The sequence below is a fragment of the Nansenia antarctica genome (genome assembly GCF_963989245.1).
Source record: "Nansenia antarctica genome assembly, chromosome: 11".
Classification (NCBI taxonomy): Eukaryota; Metazoa; Chordata; class Actinopteri; order Argentiniformes; family Microstomatidae; genus Nansenia; species Nansenia antarctica.
In genome coordinates, this window is record NC_137681.1 from 10237234 (window position 1) to 10257548 (window position 20315).

The 20315-nt window shown below is 41.5% G+C and overlaps 3 protein-coding genes across 4 annotated transcripts; 1 reads left to right on the forward strand and 2 right to left on the reverse strand.

Moving 5' to 3' along the window:
* Positions 1–2160: 2160 nt before the first annotated feature.
* On the reverse strand, positions 2161–7520 carry acadsb (acyl-CoA dehydrogenase short/branched chain). The gene is made up of 11 exons (XM_080541663.1): positions 7470–7520; positions 6384–6537; positions 6083–6183; positions 5741–5947; positions 5235–5405; positions 4805–4930; positions 4627–4719; positions 4433–4522; positions 3749–3886; positions 3473–3572; positions 2161–2958 (listed from the first exon to the last, which is right to left on the reverse strand). Exons 1-11 carry the CDS (start codon positions 7500–7502, stop codon positions 2882–2884), a joined length of 1290 nt encoding a protein of 429 aa, XP_080397789.1. The 5' UTR covers positions 7503–7520; the 3' UTR covers positions 2161–2881.
* A 1362-nt stretch (positions 7521–8882) lies between these two features.
* On the forward strand, positions 8883–10627 carry LOC308167277 (zinc finger protein Pegasus-like; the record flags this gene model as incomplete). Of its 2 annotated transcripts, none has more annotated exons than XM_080541664.1 (3): positions 8883–9018; positions 9118–9342; positions 9522–10627. In XM_080541664.1, the coding sequence occupies 3 exons, from the start codon at positions 8883–8885 to the stop codon at positions 10463–10465; spliced, it is 1305 nt and encodes a 434-aa protein (XP_080397790.1). In that variant the 3' UTR covers positions 10466–10627. The 2 variants fall into 2 exon arrangements, with proteins under 2 accessions (XP_080397790.1, XP_080397791.1); XM_080541665.1 differs by having other exon boundaries at positions 9163–9342.
* Positions 10628–12599: 1972 nt separating this feature from the next.
* Positions 12600–14245, reverse strand: pstk (phosphoseryl-tRNA kinase). Its single transcript, XM_080541670.1, has 5 exons — positions 13994–14245; positions 13679–13880; positions 13512–13587; positions 13220–13313; positions 12600–12820 (listed from the first exon to the last, which is right to left on the reverse strand). The coding sequence occupies exons 1-5, from the start codon at positions 14187–14189 to the stop codon at positions 12603–12605; spliced, it is 786 nt and encodes a 261-aa protein (XP_080397796.1). The 5' UTR covers positions 14190–14245; the 3' UTR covers positions 12600–12602.
* Between the last annotated feature and the right edge of the window lie 6070 nt (positions 14246–20315).

Consider the following 20315-nt stretch of genomic DNA (forward strand, 5'->3'; position numbering starts at 1 on the left):
TATAGAAAGGGAAATAATCTCCTCCATGGGTTTCGATTTTCATTTTCATTGTCCAGACAGCCGACAAGTAACGAAATCGCTGCCTTTGAAAGCTCTGTACACTTGTGCAAGTGATAAACTCCATGTCTGGGGTTTGGTGCTACGTGTATGCTAACCCAGCTGGATGTGACAGTCACGGTCCAGTCAGTGGGGTCGAAGGTCAGCCAGCCATCCATCCGTGCGGGTGCTCACCACCAATCTCCTGGGTAATGATGCTTGCTGACACACCACATGTCACAAAGACAGTACATTAAAAATACAGTATATTCACTATTGGATTTGAAATGTTGATCTGTAAACTATCTATGTCTGAATGGTTACATTTTCTTAACAGAGCACAAAACCTCAGATTTGTTTGTGTAATATATTCCTTATTGTTGCTGTCATGCCAAACATTTATCTAGATAGCACAAACAGCTCTGGGGCAATCAGATTACAAAACCTCTCATGGGTACAGACAAGTCAAGGGATTAAACCTTGACTTTTACATATATGTTCAGGCATACGCATACAGCTAATCAAGAAAATTGGATTTGTGCAACCTCCACAGGATGCAATCTGTCCTTTGAGCTTATGAGGTTTGCTCTCATTCTCAAGGACAACACTCACTATTGTGAAAAGATACTTGTTCTCTGCATAATTAGAGGTCTCATGGACGTGTTAAAGATGAGGGCGGAGAAGGGGGAGTCGAGCTGTTTTTGCCAATGTAAAATGTGATCCAGATAATAGTATTTTCATCAAAGGCAGCAATTACATTCATTAGACGAGGTCTGACTGGCGCAGTAACTAGTAAAATGAGTGGTTGGGGGACTGAAAAGCATAATATGGTCATTCTTTATTCGGATAATTTCCTTTTGTCTGTTTTGAACTATCTCTTGTTGAGCTGGGATCTCAGAGCATATATAGATATATAGAACAAAATTATGCATCCAAAGTCCTTCTTCGCCTCTCCAAAGTAATGATGTTACAGTAAGGGTTGTGAAGATTGTTGCTATAGCTACAGTTTCTAAGAAATGACCCTCTCTCTGAAGCACTTATACAGTTACACACTATGTGTTAAAATGAGCTCAACCTACTACTAGCTGTGGAAGAAGCTCTACAACCTCTTAACATTAATACTTTCTACATGGTAATCATTTGTTTTGTGTGCTGAACTAAATATAACCCATACACCAACCAGTTCAGGGGAGAAACAAGGTTTTTGCTAATCAAATTAAAATACTGAATAAAGGTAATTGGGTAATTTTCATGACTTCCGGAGCTAGCAAGAATATGTTGCCTGGGAAGATAAGGGGCGCTAGAAGAGTCTGTAATAATAATGTGGATGAGACATAGAATATGTTTTTCACAAATTCATTCACAAAGAAACACATTTTGGATTCATTTCAATTATTCAATTATATATTATATGATTTATATAGTACACTGTTTTCCTCACACTTGGGACATGGCAGTGATGTTTTTGTAAAAATATTATCTATATTTTAACAAAATCCTTGCTAATGTGTTATCTCTTATATTATTTATATGATTAAAGGTCTTATAGCAGGGGAGTGAGGACAACATAAAGAACTGTAGGTTAACTGAGTGTTCTGGAACAAACTGTGTCCCTGATCAATGTCCTCTCACTCTCTATCATACAGATAATCTTGCAGGAAAAATCTTAATTTCCATAAAAGGTTGTATCATGATAGCCAATGTAGTTTCAAGTGTATATAGGCTGTGCTCACAGTGAACAATAGACCTTCTTTGTACGGACAGGACAGTGTACGGAAATCTAATCAATCTTAACTAACTGACAAATTGCCCCTCAGAGAATGAATTATTTAAGGCGAGATCCCTTAGTCTGAAACCCGAGCATAATTAAATTGCAATAAAATAACATTAGCGCTGACAGGCTATTAGAAGGTGTTGTAATGGACTGCTCTTCTGGGTAGTACAGCAGCTTCTCTGTGACACGTTAAGACTTTATGATAGCAAGTAAAAGGCTGACATCTAGTGTCTGAAAATCAAACTTGTCACTGGCTACGTAGCTGAACAAAAACTGAGCCATAGATAATGGAAACACCTTTTAAACATATCATCATCATATTTACTCATATCATCAAAGTAGTCAGCAGATAGACATATCATCTCTTTATTAGTGCTCAGCGACCCATTTCCCCATATACCTTTATAATAAGTACATTAATGAAATAGCAGTTACATCTACATTTAAAGCGACTTTCAACAAGTACATTTGTCTAACTAAGTGAATCAACTATACATCAGTCATCATAAGAAAAAACGATCTATGCTAGGACCAGGGGCCATTGGTAGTCACAATGCTATCTTTTTTATTTACAGTACAGAAACTGTACAGGGGATGAAGAGGTGTTTAGGAGGGACAGTCAACAAGGGATGGTTACAGCGAAGTTACAGCATTGGGATGAGTTCTGAGAAAGTAAGATCTACACCAGGCAAATCAAACATTGTGAACATGAAACCGTACACACAAAGTCATAAAGGAGACCACACAACTATTGTACTTCTGCCTTCTTATATGGATCCAAGAGGCATTCATAGCTTATGGATTTTTAAAATCCAGAGAAACTACAGTTAGATAAAGGCACTCATTTATTTACTTGATATTTCCTCCTCTGAAAACGCACCCAGTTTCAATATCTGCAAATCTGATTCTTAAACATGTGGACTTCTTTCTATAGACTGTGGCATAATTCTACAGAAAAGCCCCAGCTGAGGAGGGGACGATTTTAGGACAGTCATAGAAATGGAAATGATTCCGCAGAAGAGTCCGCACAGCGGAGTGCAAAATGGCCATCCTCCATCAGGCCAGATAAATTCACTGGTCGTATCCCTGATCAATAAACTTGGCTATGGTGGTTAGCTGGATGTTAGTTGTGCCCTCATAAATGGTGCCTGGTGAAGATAAAACATGAAAACAGGTGTAAGAACATACACACAGTATAATGCGTCATGAAAATACAGACCACAGAGCATGTCCCCAAATACCAACAAGAATAAATGGACACACAGGAGACACTGGACAAAAGGGGCTTTGCCAAAGGGGACACTGGACAAAAGAGAAACAGTTAGCCTAGACTGCAACTCAATCTGCCGCTGGTCTGGAGAGCATGAAGAGCCCAAAGTGGAATTGACGAAAGCAAAAGTGACATTCTGTCCTGAGTGCCTGCTTCCTGGGCCATGCACTGGTTTAATGGCACCCTCTCTCCATGCAGACCAAGGTCACAGAGGAATTCCTGTGGAGTCAGATTACCGGCCTCCTGGAGAGAACCACCCCTCAACTCCACCTTGCTCTGGCCCAATCGCTGACAACTGTAGTAGTTATGACTTTCCTGAACCCTCTCCCACACAGTCATGTTGCCGCCTCGGTGCATGGGAGAATACAAAAAAAAAGGACCATGTGACTCACCTATTTTACAATCTCTGTAGAATTTTTCAACAGGGTAGTCTTTGGTGAAGCCTACCCCTCCCATCCACTCGATGCTTTTTGATGTGGTCAAAGTTGCGACCTAATTGGTGAAACACAACACTGGTAAAGTCAAGGCAGGAAAGCACTAAAATGTGATGCATTGATAACCAATATTTGTTTTAGCTGGTGTAGATAGTAGATACTATTCTGTATTAAACTATGTACATTTGAACTGCTCTCTCCTAGAAGACAGGATGTATCAATCAGGTAGCTCACCTCTGACGTAAAGTACTTGGCCATGCAAGCCTCCTTGATAAAAGGTCTTCCGGCCTCCTTCAAGCGGGCAGCGTTGTAGGTCAGCAGCCTGGCAGCCTCAATCTGGGTGGCCACTTGGGCAATCTGGTGCTGCATGCCCTGCAAAGCATACCATCACAGGGTCCTAAGCAGAAAGCTTCACAAAAGCGCTGCACACTTTCTCTTGTGCAACTCTCTTGCAACTGTATAAAAAGACACATTCTTTACACATATACACATTATATACCCCCCCCCCCACAAAAAAACAACAACACACAATAAACATATTCATATTAATCTTCATAAAGTTGTCACGTGGCCTGGGGTGGTCCAGTGGTCTAGCACCGCGATCTACAGTGCACACATATGTGCAGTTTGTAAAGCGTCTTTGAGTGTCTAGAAAAGTGCTATATAAGTCTAATGTATTATTATTATTATTATTATTATTATTATTATTATTATTATTATTATATGCCATGGGTTCGAATCCAGCCCATGCCCTGCTGACATGCCCTCTCTCCCTTCTTCTCCTTACTTTCCTGTCTGTCTTCACTATATCTGTCCAATAAAATGAAAAATATGAGTGGGACTGCACTTTTTTTTTTTTTACGGAATGGAAGGAAGGGGAATCATTACTGTAAAGGTGGATTTTGACAGAATGTTTACCTGGAAGTCAAAGACGCGCTTGCCAAACTGCGACCTCTGTCTGGTGTATGGAACAGCCTGGTCAAAGCAGCCCTGAGCCAGGCCCAGCATCTATCATGCAGAGAGAACAGTCTTTGGTGGATGTACAAGATAATACACATCTCCAATAATGGGATGGGAGAAGGAGGAGGCACTGTTCTCTCTCACTGATATACCTGAGCAGCGATTCCAATCCTGCCCTCGTTCAACATGCCGATGGCATACTTGTACCCCTGGCCAACTTTACCTAAGATGTTACTTTCAGGAACCTACAACAGAAAGCCTCGGGTTAGTCATAATGTAGAATAATGTTATGCCTACACGCATTTACAGTGCAAATGGATCTGAACCCACCTTGACATTGTCAAAGTTCAGAGGGCAGGTGGAGGAAGAACGCAGGCCCAACTTGTTCTCCTTCTTGCCGATGTGAAGTCCCTCTGTGTCCCGGTCCACGATGAAACAGGTGATACCTCTGTAGCCCTGTCAACCAAAAGGAAGAGGAAGGATTCTTTTATTTATATTCATTTACATTTTTGACATTTAGCAGACACCTTTATCCAAAGCAACTTACAACAAGTACATTTGTAAGTAAGTAAGTAAGTAAGTAAGTAAGTAAGGTGTTCCTATTGAATCCTGTTTGCCTGCCAAGCAGTTGAAAGAGGTGTAAATCGTTCATCTACAGCGTATGCAGATTTATGCTGGTTGATACCAGTTGTGAGGATTGCAACAAGTTATTCACATGACCACAGGGCCACGTATTGTGCGGCTGAGTAGGTTTACTCACAGCAGAAGGGTCCACGTTGGCCATCACCAGGAACACCCCAGCATGCTCTGCATTACTGATCCACATCTTGGAACCATTGATGACATAATAGTCCTTGTGTTTTTCAGCACGTGTCTTCAGGGAGAAGGCATCACTCCCCGACTCTGCCTCAGACAGGCAGAAGCTACCAACCTAAAAGGACAAGATATCGCTGTCATTCTCTGGCTGGAATACATTACATCAATGATGGAGATGATGGAGATGACCCTACTCATACTGTCAATCTGCTTAGCTGTGAATTAGATCGATGTGAGCTCATACTGTGCTTCATATACACCCATCATGTTGATGCTAGAAGAGCTCTTGGTGTTATGAATCACTGGCTCCATCTACTGGTCATAATAAAGACAAACAACATGATCAAACTTCCACTCACTGAATATTTTGTTTCCATTACCATATTCACCTCCAGACCTGTGAACAATACATGGAATGAAAATGTCTCAAATTATATTTAGATCCCTCACCATGTCTGTTGACAGTCTGGTGAGGTACTTTTCTTTCTGGGCTGCGGTCCCAAGCTTTGCCACCAGAGTGTTGATCAGTGTGTTCTGGATGTCACAAAGTACTGCCACAGAAGGGTCCACCTTCGCCAGTTCCTCAATGACCAAGATGGAGGAGAAGAAAGTGGAGCCGGTGCCACCGTACTCTGGGTCAATCTCAATGCCCATGAGCTGTGAAGGTCAAATGAAACAGGGATCAAATTAATGTAAACAAATGCTCTAGCTGCAAGTAGGCTACGATGAGCGCTGCTGTTGTATAACACACGGCAAAAGTCTAATGTCCATATCTCAGGGATAAACACATACCCCTTGTTCAAACAGTGACTTGATCAGTTCTTCATCCATGTGTGAGTTTTCGTCCATTTTCGAGACCAATGGGGCAATGCGCTCCTGTGCAAACTTCGTCACTGTTCAACCATAGAGAAAGAAAGCATAAAGAAACTATTTTATGTTATTTATTAAACTTAAGCCAAGACACTTACAATGTAACAAAGCAATGTGCTCTATCATAGCAAGATCTTGATTCGTTCATTGCCATATTGTGGCCTTGTGGTGTTGTATTTACTTTTTCTCCCTGTTTGGATCATGTTAGCCAGAGTCAACTCACCTGCATCCCTCATCATGCCCTCCTCTTCTGAGTAGGTCTGTAGTGGTGGGTGTAAGACCCCAGCAGCCTCCTCAGAGGACACCTCTGCCTGGGTAGATCTGTTCCGCAGGCCAAGCTGGCACACACTCCATGGTCGGGACACCTGTCTGCCAACCTAAAGTTGACCCAATTATTATGATAATAATTGATCAGAATGAAATCCAATGCAGGATTTATTACACTGAATTCTCTTAGGATATGACTGAACTGAAACACATGATCATGTAAGATGGAGGGACTGTTGGAAAGACATCAATATTTGACTAGGTATGGGTAATGAAATAGGGGTGGAACACTGATCTAGATCATTGGGTGGGAACATAGTGCTTGGTAGCTTAACTGACCAGTTAATACAGTACAGGCCAAAAGTTTGGACACACCTTCTCATTCAATGTGTTTCCTTTATTTTCATGACTATTTACATTGTAGATTCTCACTGAAGGCATCAAAACTATGAATGAACACATGTGGAATGATGTACTTAACAAAAAAGTGTGAAATAACTCTAAATATGGCTTATATTTTAGATTCCTCAAAGTAGCCACCCTTTGCTTTTTTGTTGTTAATAAAATATGTTTTTGTTGTTGTTAATAAAATATATTATAATAATATTAAATATATATATATATATAATAACATATTATTATTTAATATTATTATAATATATTTTATTAACAACAAAAAAGCAAAGGGTGGCTACTTTGAGGAATCTAAAATATAAGACATATTTAGAGTTATTTCACACTTTATTGTTAAATACATCATTCCACATGTGTTCATTCATAGTTGTGATGCCTTCAGTGAGAATCTACAATGTAAATAGTCATGAAAATAAAGGAAACATTGAATGAGAAGGAAGCCTGCCTAACATTATGATAGCAATAACCAGGTTACGTAATGGGGTCATTTAAGGGTTGTCTAAACACCGAAGATCACCTTTTAATAGCTACGACTACACACCTACAGTACACCCACTTAATACAAAACACCATTGCCAAAGTGACGATTAAACGATACGATCATTTTTCCAATGACAATTCCCCCCACCTTTGAGAAGATCCTGGCTAGTTGGGCCGCCATGTTTTCCTCTTGTTTACATACGGGGTTCTTGAGGGAGCGACACATTGAATAGTCCGGGTGGAAACAGAGACGTGTTGAAGAATTATTTCCTTGTTTTCCCAACGTGTTTATGAATCAGTCAAGACAGTCGAGTGTATCCTTAAAATCATCCGATGACCACCAAAGCATGTTTGATAAGACAATATCGAGGCCATAGAATAGCATGCGACATTACATTTTTTACACGAGACGGAACGATGAAAATATATTTTAATCGATTCTCTTAATTGTCACTGTGTACACACACACACACACACACACACACACACCAATGTTTTCATAGGTTATTATTGCCCATCCCAGGTTCAGTGCCATAAGTGTTTCTCATGTCATGATGGTAAAATCCGAGCGAACAAATGACCTGACAGACCCCCTTCGTATCTGTTGATTACCAGCTAGGAACCTCATTGCTTCTAAAATGGGAGTCGTTTTAGAGTTGCATTAGCTAGCCAAGCAGCAACAACCCTCTCTTTTGTGTCAAACCTCCCTGTGCTTTTGTTTTTAACACAACCAGCCAACCTGGCAACTTCGAATCGCTACCTTAGCCAGCTGTCAATCAAAAAATCTGAATTGACATAATCGGGTTTAAAATCAAGAAAGCTTGTAGGCTACGGATGGGTACAGGTAAGTTGCTGGACAGATCTGTAACAGTGGTTGATATGGCAGATATTGGTGGGCGATCTGTCACCATACCATGTTTGTTGCCTGCCCCCTGTGCCATTGTTTATGAGCTGGTGGGTGACACTAATCATGACGTTAGAATTATAAGGTTCTATCTCCATTTTTGTCAAGATTTTTTACATAATCTGATCCATTAGGTGTTTATTAATGCCTGTGTGGTGTTATTTTTTTAAAACGTTGACATTTTTGAGTTAGTAATTCATAAAATACAAAGGTTCCATCTCACAGAACATAATGGAATGTAAAAATCTCTGAACTGCCCTAAACGGAGATGGAACCTTATCATTCTAAGCTCACCAGTCTTACAGACTCATCGTTTTGCATTGGCAATTATGAGAATAATAAATGTGCTTGCTTGCTTCCACTCAGAAGGACGTTCGTTGTATCTACAGGGAATCAGGATAGCTGTCTCTGACTGTGCTGATCAGATCAGTTTGCAAAAGATTGCAGAACATGAACATGGTAGTTTAGGTATGGGGGGCATCATTTACTCTCACAACCTCGACATGTCATGGGCATTATTATTTTTTGATTTAGGCTAAGACGTGTCTGTTAACGTCACTATCGTTGTTGTCAGATGTCCTAACATTATAATTGCATTATTTATCTTCCAGGTTCAGATACGTCATCAACATCAGGATACACCAGGATTGCATAATCATGGAAGATAAGATTAAACCAGAGCCTCTGGATTTTGTGAAGGACTTCCACGAATACCTGACACAGCAAACTCACCATGTGAACATGATTTCTGGTTCTGTCTGTTGTGAGAGAGACCTTGACACACCTCAAGCTGGTGAGAATTAAAAAAGACAAATGCTACAAGCTAGTACTACTTCATGGTTTCACAATTATTGTTTTCGTATTAGTTTCACATACTAATTGAGAAGAGTAGCTTTACTATTGCACTACTACAGTCTTGTGTTTTGTTCCCTGGCAGCTTCGACAGAGAGTGAGAATGGGCTTGACCATCCGTCTGTAGAGGTGTCCCTGGAGGATGGCTCAGGGTTGCTGGTGGATGGCTTTGAGAGGACATATGAAGGGAAGCTCAAGTGTCGCTACTGCAATTATGCTAGCAAAGGCACAGCTCGACTGATAGAGCACATCCGCATCCACACAGGTAGAGCGAGACACACTATTTAGTACTACCGAAACACTTGTCTTACTTGCCCATTGTCTCTAGACTGTTTTGATTTACTTTACATTTTAAATTCTATCATAATAATGATGTATCTTCATGTCTATGTATGCATTGATATTACTTAATACTTTTTATCATCCCCTTTGCTTTGTGTAAAGGAGAAAAGCCCCATCGCTGCCACCTATGCCCATTTGCGTCTGCCTATGAGCGCCACCTTGAGGCCCACATGCGTTCTCACACAGGGGAGAAGCCCTACAAGTGTGACCTGTGCTCTTTCCGCTGCAGCGACCGCAGCAATCTGTCCCACCACCGTCGCCGCCGCCACAAACTACTTCCTATGAAGGGGGCTGGCTCCTCGTTGAGCAACAAGAAGATGCTCAGCGTCCTGCAGAAGAAGACCAGCTCCCTGGGCTACAGTAGACGCCTCCTCATTAACTTCAGCCCTCCCTCCATGGTGGTACAGAAGCCAGATTACCTGAATGACTTCTCTCATGAGTTGCCCCACCTGCATTCAGATGTATATGAGAGCGTGGCCAAGGCGCATCATGGGGGTGGTGGTGGCAGTGGCAGTGGCAGGGATGCCCACGACATGATGGCGGACAACCCTCTGAACCAGCTGTCCACCCTGGCTGGCCAGTTGGCGAACTTGCCCCCGGAGACCCAGATCCCTCCGTCTCCAGACAGGATGTCCTGTCGGGATGAGAAGCCTTTCCTCATCCTGCAGACCTCTGGTCCACCTGCTGCAGTGTCTTCCAGTGGCGCCCACACCTCATCGCCCAACACCCCGGAGCCACAGCCCCTAGGGCATGGGAACTACAGCCCTGTGGCGGGTCCCAGCAGTGAGCACAGCGCACACACCAGCTCAGCTAGCATAAGCAACAGCCAGCCCAGCACACCTGTCCCAATCTTGCCCACACAAGACCCACAGTTGCTGCACAGCTGCCAGCACTGCAACACGTACTTCGCAGACAACATCCTCTACACGATCCACATGGGCTGCCATGGCTATGAAAACCCCTTCCAGTGCAATATCTGTGGTTCCCAGTGTAGGAACAAATATGACTTTGCATGCCACTTTGCTCGTGGACAGCACAAGCAGTGACTTCCAAAGTAAACAAGAGGCATTTGAGATACAGTATGTTTGGCTCACATGGTGACACATTAACTTCGATTCATGTTCGAGTTACAATTTCTTGATCTATTGCACTATTCTGATCTAAATAAGAAATGGTTTATTTCAAGGAAAAAACTATCAGGATTTGTATACTCCCCTGTGGGACTCTGAGAATTCAGTGTCAGAGGGAAGCTTCTTAGGGAGTAGGCTGGAGTAACAGATTTTCAAGTGATAAGCCTTAAAATCATGAAAATCAAGGAATCATTTCTGACTGTTACATGACAGAGAGAGGAGTACTGTAGTTATACAGTAAAACATTTCATACAGAATATATCTAATAACACGGTGCATATTTCCTTTAACAGATAATTTATTTCTTTGTTCAACTTTGTTTCAGTCTTAGCATAACATCATACTACATTGTTATTCGCTTGATCCTTCATCAGGGTGAAGAGGCAAATATGTTAATCGTAACTAGCAAGGTATCTACATACCTTCACATTTCAATGACAGAATGGGTTTCTGTGGACAGTTTTTAAAGATGCAGTGATTTCTAGTCAAGAGAGGACAAATATCAAGAGAGGACAAATAACTACTGCATCAGCTTAAACTGTATTGTCACTCAACCTCACTTTTCTTTTTGCACATTCAGAGCTATTCCATTTATTTCTTTGTTGCACTTTTTAGAGTCCTATAATAGTCAGAAAAGGACCTACAGTACATGTTGCCTTTCTGAAGTGGCTGAAAGTCCTTTCTTTGAATGACACAAGTTGCTCTTAGCTAATACCTCCTAAATGACTATGGGTCAGTAAATGCAGATTGCATGAGCCAAAACATTCAGACTTGCCTTGGGAGAGATCTGACATTAGGCCTACTACTTATTACTTGACGTAATTTCAGGGCCAAAGTATTCTTATCAACTTTTTAACAAAAAAAAGTGTTTTCTAACAGATGCCTTGTTATAAACCTTGTTGCAGTTTGGAGTCACCATGGTCCTTACAATCAGTAATTTTACGGTAGCCATTTTGAGCATTGATTTGCAATTGATTTGCACATGTAAGTGGAGAGTGGTGTTATTTTTCATAACATTTATTGTTATTGTATGATTAAGATGTTAAATGGGTCACTGTATGTTTGCTGAATGTGTGGAGGAGAAATCATGATAGATGTAATAGTGTCAGTTGTCTTGTGTGTGTAGTGAGTGTGTATCAGTTTAGGATGGTCCTATGTAAAATGCTCCCCAATCAATTAAATATATAAGGCTATAGATGTAGATGTTAAAATAAGCTAGAAAGTGACTGAAGGAAGCTATGTTGTAATATGAAATATTACTTATTTATATTTTCCAAATAGCCATGATTGTTACTGTAACTGAAGTATATTCATTATTTATTATCATAGATTGAGATTGTTATTTTTTATCATAAGCTTAAAATATAATGTGTAAATAAATAACATTTATATTTGGTGATGACTTAACTGAAAAGTTGAAATTGTTCTGATTTCAGAATGAAGACTTCACAACTGGTGCTGATTTTATTTAAAGTGGAATATATTACAATATAACATTTAACATGTTGATTTGTACATGTGCATTACAGTTGATGACCTAATATAGAGTTGTTTATTTGTGATATCATAGTGTTTACATTGGAAGATGACCTTTTCTTTCAAGGAAGTAAAGAATCTGTTTTAACACTCTGATACGGCTGTAATACTGTATTGTATGTGAAGAGTTACTGATGTTTATGTATCCCTAGACTGTCACTGAAGTGTGTTGAGACTGAAGTTGCAATGCAGTTGCTATAACTGAGGAGAGTGCATAGGTCTACAGGCAGCACTCAGGAACAACTGCAATGTGAAACCTCTGTACTTATATTGAAAATACTTGTGATTCATTAATCCTACTTAATGTCTTAAAAGGGACTCAAAGCTTTGCTTTTTGTACATTCTAAGTAAACTACTCTTAAAAACTTGAATGTGGTGTATTTATTTATTTTTTTAGAAAGAAAACACATTTTTTACATGAAGTTTTGCATTGAATAAAATATTCACATTTGTCTGCAATTGCTTAGCAAAATTATAGAATGATTAGCAGCTATCCCTCTTTATCTGTTGCATCTATTCAGTCCTTCGGAAGGAATCTAGCCACAATTCCCTTTATTTCTTGGTCAGAAACATCCACTGCTCTTTTCACCACCCGCTCCACATCAATGTTCTCTCCTTGGGTGACGGGAAGGTCGTGATGGAGAAGTTGTTTTCGCAGGTTGTGAAGAAATCTAGTTTTGGATTCATTTAGCTCTGCTGCTAGAGTCCTCATGCTTTCTGGGGACAACTTATGTTCTGCACAGAAGAAACAAAAGTAGTGATACATTAGGTCAAGGTTACAAAAGGGGGTAGTGAGGGGTAGTGGTGGTCTAGTGGATAGTGAGTTGGACTTGGGATCGGAAGGTTGTGAGTTCAAATCCCGCCTGAAGCCACACCACTACTAGTGTGCCCTTGGGTAAGGCACTTAGCCCTCAGTTACTCCAGGGGGAATGTCCCTGTAATTCGTAATTGTAAGTCGCTTTGGATAAAAGCGTCTGCTAAATGACAAAATTAATTAAATTAAATTACAAAAGTAACGTTTTGTTTGGCTTGGCTTGCCAGCTACCACCATGACTGTTTTACGATGATGAACATGATAGTACTGTATCACAATGATGATCTACAACCGGCTGGTAGACAGAGCTCATTACTAACCTCTGGCCCCCTGCATGGCTTGAGACACGAGACGCCGACAGGCCTGGTCAGCCTGATGAACCACACTGGTGGCACAGCTCAGCCGGTCTGCCTCCTGCAGCATAGATACAGCAGAGCGCAAGACCGACCAATCACTAACATATACTAAAAGACAGTTCAAAATAGTGCTAGATGTCCTATGTTCAATTTCCTGGGAGAAATCACACTGTAAGTCAACCATGATGATGCCGAGACAAATTGTCACATTCCATAGTCATCTCAGTCGGATAAAAAAAAAAAAACATGATCATGCCTTTTGTTCTGTGTTGTCCTGGAATGGGCTCAATGGGTTGTCTAAAGCAGCAGAGATCAACTCCTCCAACCGCTGTCTGAGGGACAGTGAGAACACGTTGGTGAAACATCACATGTCTACATTAATGTCATAGCTCTAGCTTGACTTAGTTTCCTGAAGGGACTCACATGTCTTCTTTGGTGAAGCCGTCTGTGCTGTCCAGTGTGACACTATTCTGCTCCCATGGATTCTTCTGAGGATTCGGGGGCTCCATGCGCTTGGCCATCTCTACTATGACCTTACTGGGTAAGGGCTGGGGCCTCCTTTGGTTCCGGCTGACACACGACTCCACGGGACAGTGTAGGTACACCTGGCAGAATCCAAGTGAGTCTGTCTCAAAGAGGCCAACATGTCAATGTCAATGTCAATCTATGCAAACCGCCAATTTATCTGTCACTTGACAACAAGCACAATGCACTGTCTGGCACACACATTTGACTTACACTTCCTTGCAAGTTGATGCACTTCGTATCTCATGCTTGGATAGTAGAAGTTGTCATCGAGTAGAATGACACGTGGTGGCCAATCGAGACGTGACAGGTCAGATTCTGATTCCTCCACTGTCCCAGACACCTGTGCAGAGTGAATTACACGTCTCCAGGCCTGAGCATTGACCTGGCAGGTGGAAGTTGGCTGCATCGTCCCTTGAGGATGCTGCAAGATCTCCTCGACGCATTGCAGAACTTCTTTTCTATGCAACTTCCATTTAGTTTGCTGAAAGACATGGGGGGAAACTACTTCTATTTTGATTCATTCCACTAATAAATAAACCAAAGCATACATACCCAGCCATCACCTTGTCTTGAGATGTCTTAAGATGTCTTAATTAACCAAAATAAGACATTTTGTCGTCTTAAGACCTAACCTGAAGACATGCACTCATGCACTCACTTAAGACATGGAGCATATGAGCCATATTTTCTGTGTCTCAAGACGTCTTGACAAATGTGTCTTAAGATCATGTCTCGAGACAAGGTGATGGCTGGGTATGTATCCGTGCATTGATGCTTTTTCTGCAGAGCCAGTTGAGTTTGACTTAATTCCAGCCAACAACATAATGCATACTGAGCAATGACTGTTATTACCGTCTGTGGGTGGTCGCCATCCTCCTCTACTGTTTTAACATGGAAAGCGTCATCCGGGATCAGATCATCGTAGGATATCACAGTGGTCCTCCAGCCCTGGTCTGCAGTGACAGCGCCTGTGACAGCTCGTGCCAGCGTTGACTTTCCTGCTGCAGGCAAGCCACAAAGGACACACACGCATGTCCGTGCACATCGCAAATGAACAACAGGGTCTGCACGTGACTCCATCTCAAAGCGATAGAAACACATGTCACTCTTGCTACATTATTCCTAAACAAATTCCTTCAACAAACACAAATCGGACTAGTTTTCAGTTCACTTCCACATCCTCTTCTTCTTCGATGGTGTTTTTTCGTTATGCTTACTTTGTGGCCCAGTACCGCCATCTATGGGCTTGTAGAGTAATGGCGCTTTTCCATTATCGGCCCGGCTCGCTTCGGCTCGGTTCGGGTCGGCACGCTTCGGCACGCTTTTGAACAGTTCTGGTTTTCTTTTCCACTATACACAACAGACCAGGAACGAGTAGGAGGAGTAGGCGATAGTAGGCGGAGTTACGCGTCATAAAAGCGCGCCATGGTGGTGACGTATATTTTCACGAGACACAACACAGCCACAACAATAGCGACATGGAGGAACTTGAAGCTATCGTATACTTTTTCCTCGGCATGTGGTATATTATTAACTGTGATTTTTTGGGAGAGAAAGAGAAAGAGAGAGAGGAAGCTATGTACACATAATAAAGTCATGTTTTTTGAACCCTTAAAACCACTGCCTTCACTTGTCTGCTTTATGAACTGTAGTATCATTGTGTGCCGTGTTATTCACGGACAAACACGGTGCCCGGAGGCATAGGCGGTGGGCCGAAGCTGTCTATCTGCTTTCGTTTGTGAAATGATCGATCTACAACTACAGACTAGTTGATTTTTTCATATAAGCTAAATAGTTTTTTTTGGAACATGTTTCCGTCTGTTGGCAGACGATTTTCGATCGGCGTTTTATGAAAAGTAAACTTACGATCCATAAGTTAATAAGGAGAATGCTTGGGGCTACTATGCCGCTAACCAATCAAAACCCGTTAAAGCGTCACCTGACTTGACGTCTGCCAATGATATTCCTTCAAAATACGGAACTAGACGTAAACAACGTATTATCTGGAAAGACAAGAAGACTGAGTTGTTTCGGATAACTTTACTGTCAAGTAATGTTTCAGGTAAGATGTGCATGTCATACTAATTCATATCACATATTAATGAACAAGTCCATGTCATGTTGTGTCAATACAAACATGTTCTAATATGCTATTTTAGTGAAAAATCCGACCTATCGTCACCCGCGATTGTGAAGCTAATTAATTAACAAGCTAGTTATCTAACTTTAAAGGGTACAATAGCTAAGTTACCAATGTCAACTATGTCTATTCTCAATTATGTCAATAATAATTGTGCCAAATTGGGACCAGTAACATTAACTTGTGTGTGAGTATGTTATATGTGTGTGCAAGCATGCTTTTGATATTGTCAATCGTCTCACTTTTACGAGGTGAGCTGGTAAGACAAAACCCAAGACTAAGGGCCGGTTTCACAGACAAGGCTTAAGCCTAGTCCTGGACTAAATCACACTTTCAATGTAAAATCTCCATTGAAGATGCTTTTTAGTCCAGGATTAGGCTTAAGCCTTGTCTGTGAAACTGGCCCTAAGTGTATCTTCACTTGCCTTGCCTATAATTGACGAGACTAGACAAAGATTCAAGTGTTAGAGAACATTTATAACACTAGTGTGTTTTCGCAGTGCAAACACAGACACATGTCTGTACATGGTAGGTTGTTAGATTTGCATGTGCATCTCCCTTTCACACATTTTGTTTTTTTGCAGGAGCAGTATACAAGCTCTAAAACTGCGACTGGGGCTGGGGGAAGGGACATCCAGTCAATCTCAAAGAAATCTCCCTCTATCTTCCAGCCATGGCTCATTGGCGGAGGGATGTCTGGCTGGCTCTTAAGGGACCTCCTGTATATGGCTGCCTGGTAGTTTGCCCGCTGACTATGTTTGTGCAAGGCATCCTTATTTAGTGGTAGACTTCGGTCATTGCACTTCCCACTCTTAAACATTTGACACCTAGCTAAATGTACATCCCTACAGCCTTTGTGGTCGTAGAGGTCGCATGTAAATGCCTCAATTTCCTCATAAAGCTCTGTTGGCAGTTGAAAAGCTGTTCCCAACTTTTGGAAAGTAGCACAATGCTCTTTGTTGGACAGGAGTGTTTTTACGGCCTTCACTTTTCCATTGCCGTGCAGTGCACTCACTGTATCACAGCCGGTGAAACAGTGAAATCCAATGAGCGCATCAGAGACTTCATCACCAAGATGGCTGTGTATTCTCTGTACGTGTATGGTGTTTGTTTGTCCCTTTCCCTGTGTGGAAGTACAGGTTTGCTCCTATTTCCTTACAGAAAGCGATAGCCAGTACAAACACATCTGTGTCAGGACTGCTGATCACAACATGTAAGCTATACTGTGAGGCATGTTCACAGTGAAGCAACAGCAGGGTGTCTGCCTCCTCCTGTATTGAGAACAGTGTGAGCAGTGGTAAAACCTCAAGTTCTGTGCCACTGCTGTTGACTCTGATCACATGACACTCAGACCCATGTCCAACAATCAAAGTGATGTCTTGAATTTGGTTTTTCCTGGACTTGGACCATGTCTCAAAAAGAAACTGTTGTAGGTTTTCTTTGTTTTGGCCACAAGCCAAGAACTTGGACCAAAGTCTTCTGGTCAGCTGAATATATTGTTGTCAACTGCGCAATGTGCAATATTCGAAAACACCACTTGAAGGGTTATGTGCAATATATATTTATACCAAATGATGCCATGTCCAGGTGGAAACTGCTGCCAATGTCACTCAATGTTTGTTGCTGTCCTGTTGTTTACTTTGCCCACTGTATGTTGTATGTATCGTCTCTGTTGCACTTGAAGCATGAAAGTACCATGCCCAAGACAAGTTTCCCCTCGGGGACAATAAAGTATAATCAATCAATCAATCAATCAATCAACTGACATCCTTTTGTTGCTCGTCGACCTCGTTCTGCATTCTTTATACTCAGTGTTTTGTAGGTGTCAGGGACACAATGCACCACTTTAGATTTACTCACTTTGGCTGCATTGATCAGGTACATTAGTGCACTGTTGGCAAATCTTCCAAATGTATCTTGGGGTTTCATAGCCTGTACTAGTGCCATTGCATCCCACACCCAGGTTGAGCCATCAGGGATTTCTACGGTGGCTGGTGGATTTACTGATCCTTCTAGAAAGTGCATTAATTTGGCTTTGTTTTCACAAGAGAGCCATCTATGTTCGCAATTGCTGCAGGAAAGGGTCCCAGACTATAGACCAGCATTTCCCCTATGTCTATCTTCCTCACTGTTCCCACAACAATAGTAAAAGTAGTAAAGCTTCCAAAGTTATAGCCTAGTTTATTTAAAACTCTCCTAATCTGTTTACCAAGGTAACCCCAGATGCTCAGCCCTGGACTGCACTGCACATCTTCTGGACCTGACCTGGCAGGGCTGACCCTGACCCATTGATGCCTTGTTCATATCTTGTTCATGTCATATCTTAGCTTGTTTATATCATATTGTTAATAATGTCCATGTCATATCTTAGCTTGTTTATATCATCTTGTTCTTATAAATAACTTATATTGCTATAAAAAACCTGCAGCCTCCTGTAGGCCTACTGATTTTTCCCTTCTCTTGTGGGCTCTTTCAATGTTTCGTATGTTGGCATACTGCATATACATTAGGGATGCAACCTCAGCAAATATGTTCAAGTCAAGTTATTATTATTATCATTATTATTATTATTATTATATAGCATTGTCTATGGTAGCCAATATTACCGTAGCTGGCACATCTGGAATGTAACTGTCTACTAGGTTATATTTTTTTACAGCCCTTTCTGCAATTTGGCTTTCTGCAGTGTGAAGATTCACCCACTGTAGAGAACAATGTACAAATTTGGTCCAACTTGCATCTGAAAATGCAATAATATTGTCCGTTCGGTTTGTTAAATGCATACAACACTCCATAATTCATCACATCTCGTTATTTTCCCGTGGTTGCTAGGGTTAACATCCAGTCAGTTGCTAGGGTTAACAGCCAGTGTTTACATTTCGGGGTCCTAATGAAGCCGTACTCGAATTCTGATTGGTTTATCAACTAGAGCGACCAGCGATGTCCCTGAGCAGACAGACGATTAAAAAACTAGTTTGTGAAAATCTCAGACATAAATACAGCTGCCAACAAATTGTTATAGACTAAAGATAATTACTTAATATCGTATGTAAGAGATCGTTTACTCTGTAGATGGAAAAAGATAAACTTCGCGATAAACGCGTTCGGCCCACCACCTAGCACCCTTTGCGGGTTAATAACTTCGGTTTACCGTGGGTTAGGATAACAATTAAAACGTGTCCGGATAGGGGAGAGGACAGGGAATCCAAAACCATTTGAATGGTGTCGATACGACACTGCTATCACCGTCGACACAGCGCGGAGCGAATTCCCTGTTAAAACTTTTCTCTCCCCCCGCTGTCAACGGGAGTTTCAACCAGCTGGCGCGGTGCTGCGAGCAGCAGCGGGTTCATTGAGTTTACGGTTAAAAGCATAACTTCGTGGGGTGTAAAGCACTCTCTCTATTTCGGGCTAAACTGTGCAGTGTAGCCGGCGTCCTGGTTCCTCCAGCAACCGGACACTTCCATAAATAACAACAAATATGTAATATGTAAATATGTATAATACCACGTTCATTGATAAAATGACGCCAGGGATGGAAAGGGGTGATGGCAGTTTTAGAAGGGGGATGATGAAGCTCTGGACTACCGAATGGCACAGCACAGCACAACGGGGGAAATGCGATAAGAATTATGTCAAAATGCAGCACCATCATGCACAGATCAGCCTTAAAACATGTAACGTTATATACTGTATATATATCGTTATACAGGGAGCGATGTATTTCTACGGAAAGACTGATAGATTGTAGAATCTTCTTGTCGGTAAAACGATGGAATCAATCTATTGAGGATTGTGATCTTAAATGCGTTGTGTCATCTCAGGATAGATTAGGTGCACAGCATACACGATTTGACAAGGAAATAGGATGTTCAACACGGGTCGGAATCTCTATACTTGATTTATTACTATCGGCATTAGTCAAATACATGCTCACATCAAGTCATCCGTTCACTGCTGTCCATCAAAAATGGCACATCCATCAATAATATTACATAATAACAACTGCTCTGATTAGATTGCTTAGATTGTTTAATACATCAACGGGGGGAAAAGCGAGATGAACTCGCGAGTATCAATGCTTCATTGAACGGAAAGTCCTATCTATCCCATTCAAAGTGTTTTAGCCTTCCCCCTTTCCACTGGTAATAAGGAATTGGCAAGAATAGATCGATATAAATAGATCAACATAATGCAGCACTATCATGCACAGATCAGCCTTAAAACATGTAACGTTAGATATATAACGGAGCGATGTATTTCTACGGAAAGGCTGACTGACGCGGGGCTCATTCAATCTCCGCGTTCGTTATAGATACGCTTGCAGCAGCGGGTGAACTCCCGGTTCATTGAGTTTAAGGTTAAAAGCATAACTTCTCGGGGTGTCAGCGC

Excerpts from the sequence above, each read along its gene's own strand:
- acadsb (XM_080541663.1), bottom strand. The coding sequence starts at position 7,502 with ATGGCGGCCCAACTAGCCAGGATCTTCTCAAAG. Across the intron at positions 4,720-4,804 it reads TGAACTTTGACAATGTCAAG|GTTCCTGAAAGTAACATCTT; the intron begins GTGGGTTCAGAT and ends TTTCTGTTGTAG. Across the intron at positions 3,573-3,748 it reads CCAAGTACTTTACGTCAGAG|GTCGCAACTTTGACCACATC; the intron begins GTGAGCTACCTG and ends TTCACCAATTAG.
- pstk (XM_080541670.1), bottom strand. The coding sequence starts at position 14,189 with ATGCAGCCAACTTCCACCTGCCAGGTCAATGCTCAGGCCTGGAGACGT. Across the intron at positions 13,588-13,678 it reads GGCTTCACCAAAGAAGACAT|ACAGCGGTTGGAGGAGTTGA; the intron begins GTGAGTCCCTTC and ends ACTGTCCCTCAG. Across the intron at positions 13,314-13,511 it reads AGGACAACACAGAACAAAAG|GAGGCAGACCGGCTGAGCTG; the intron begins GCATGATCATGT and ends TCTATGCTGCAG.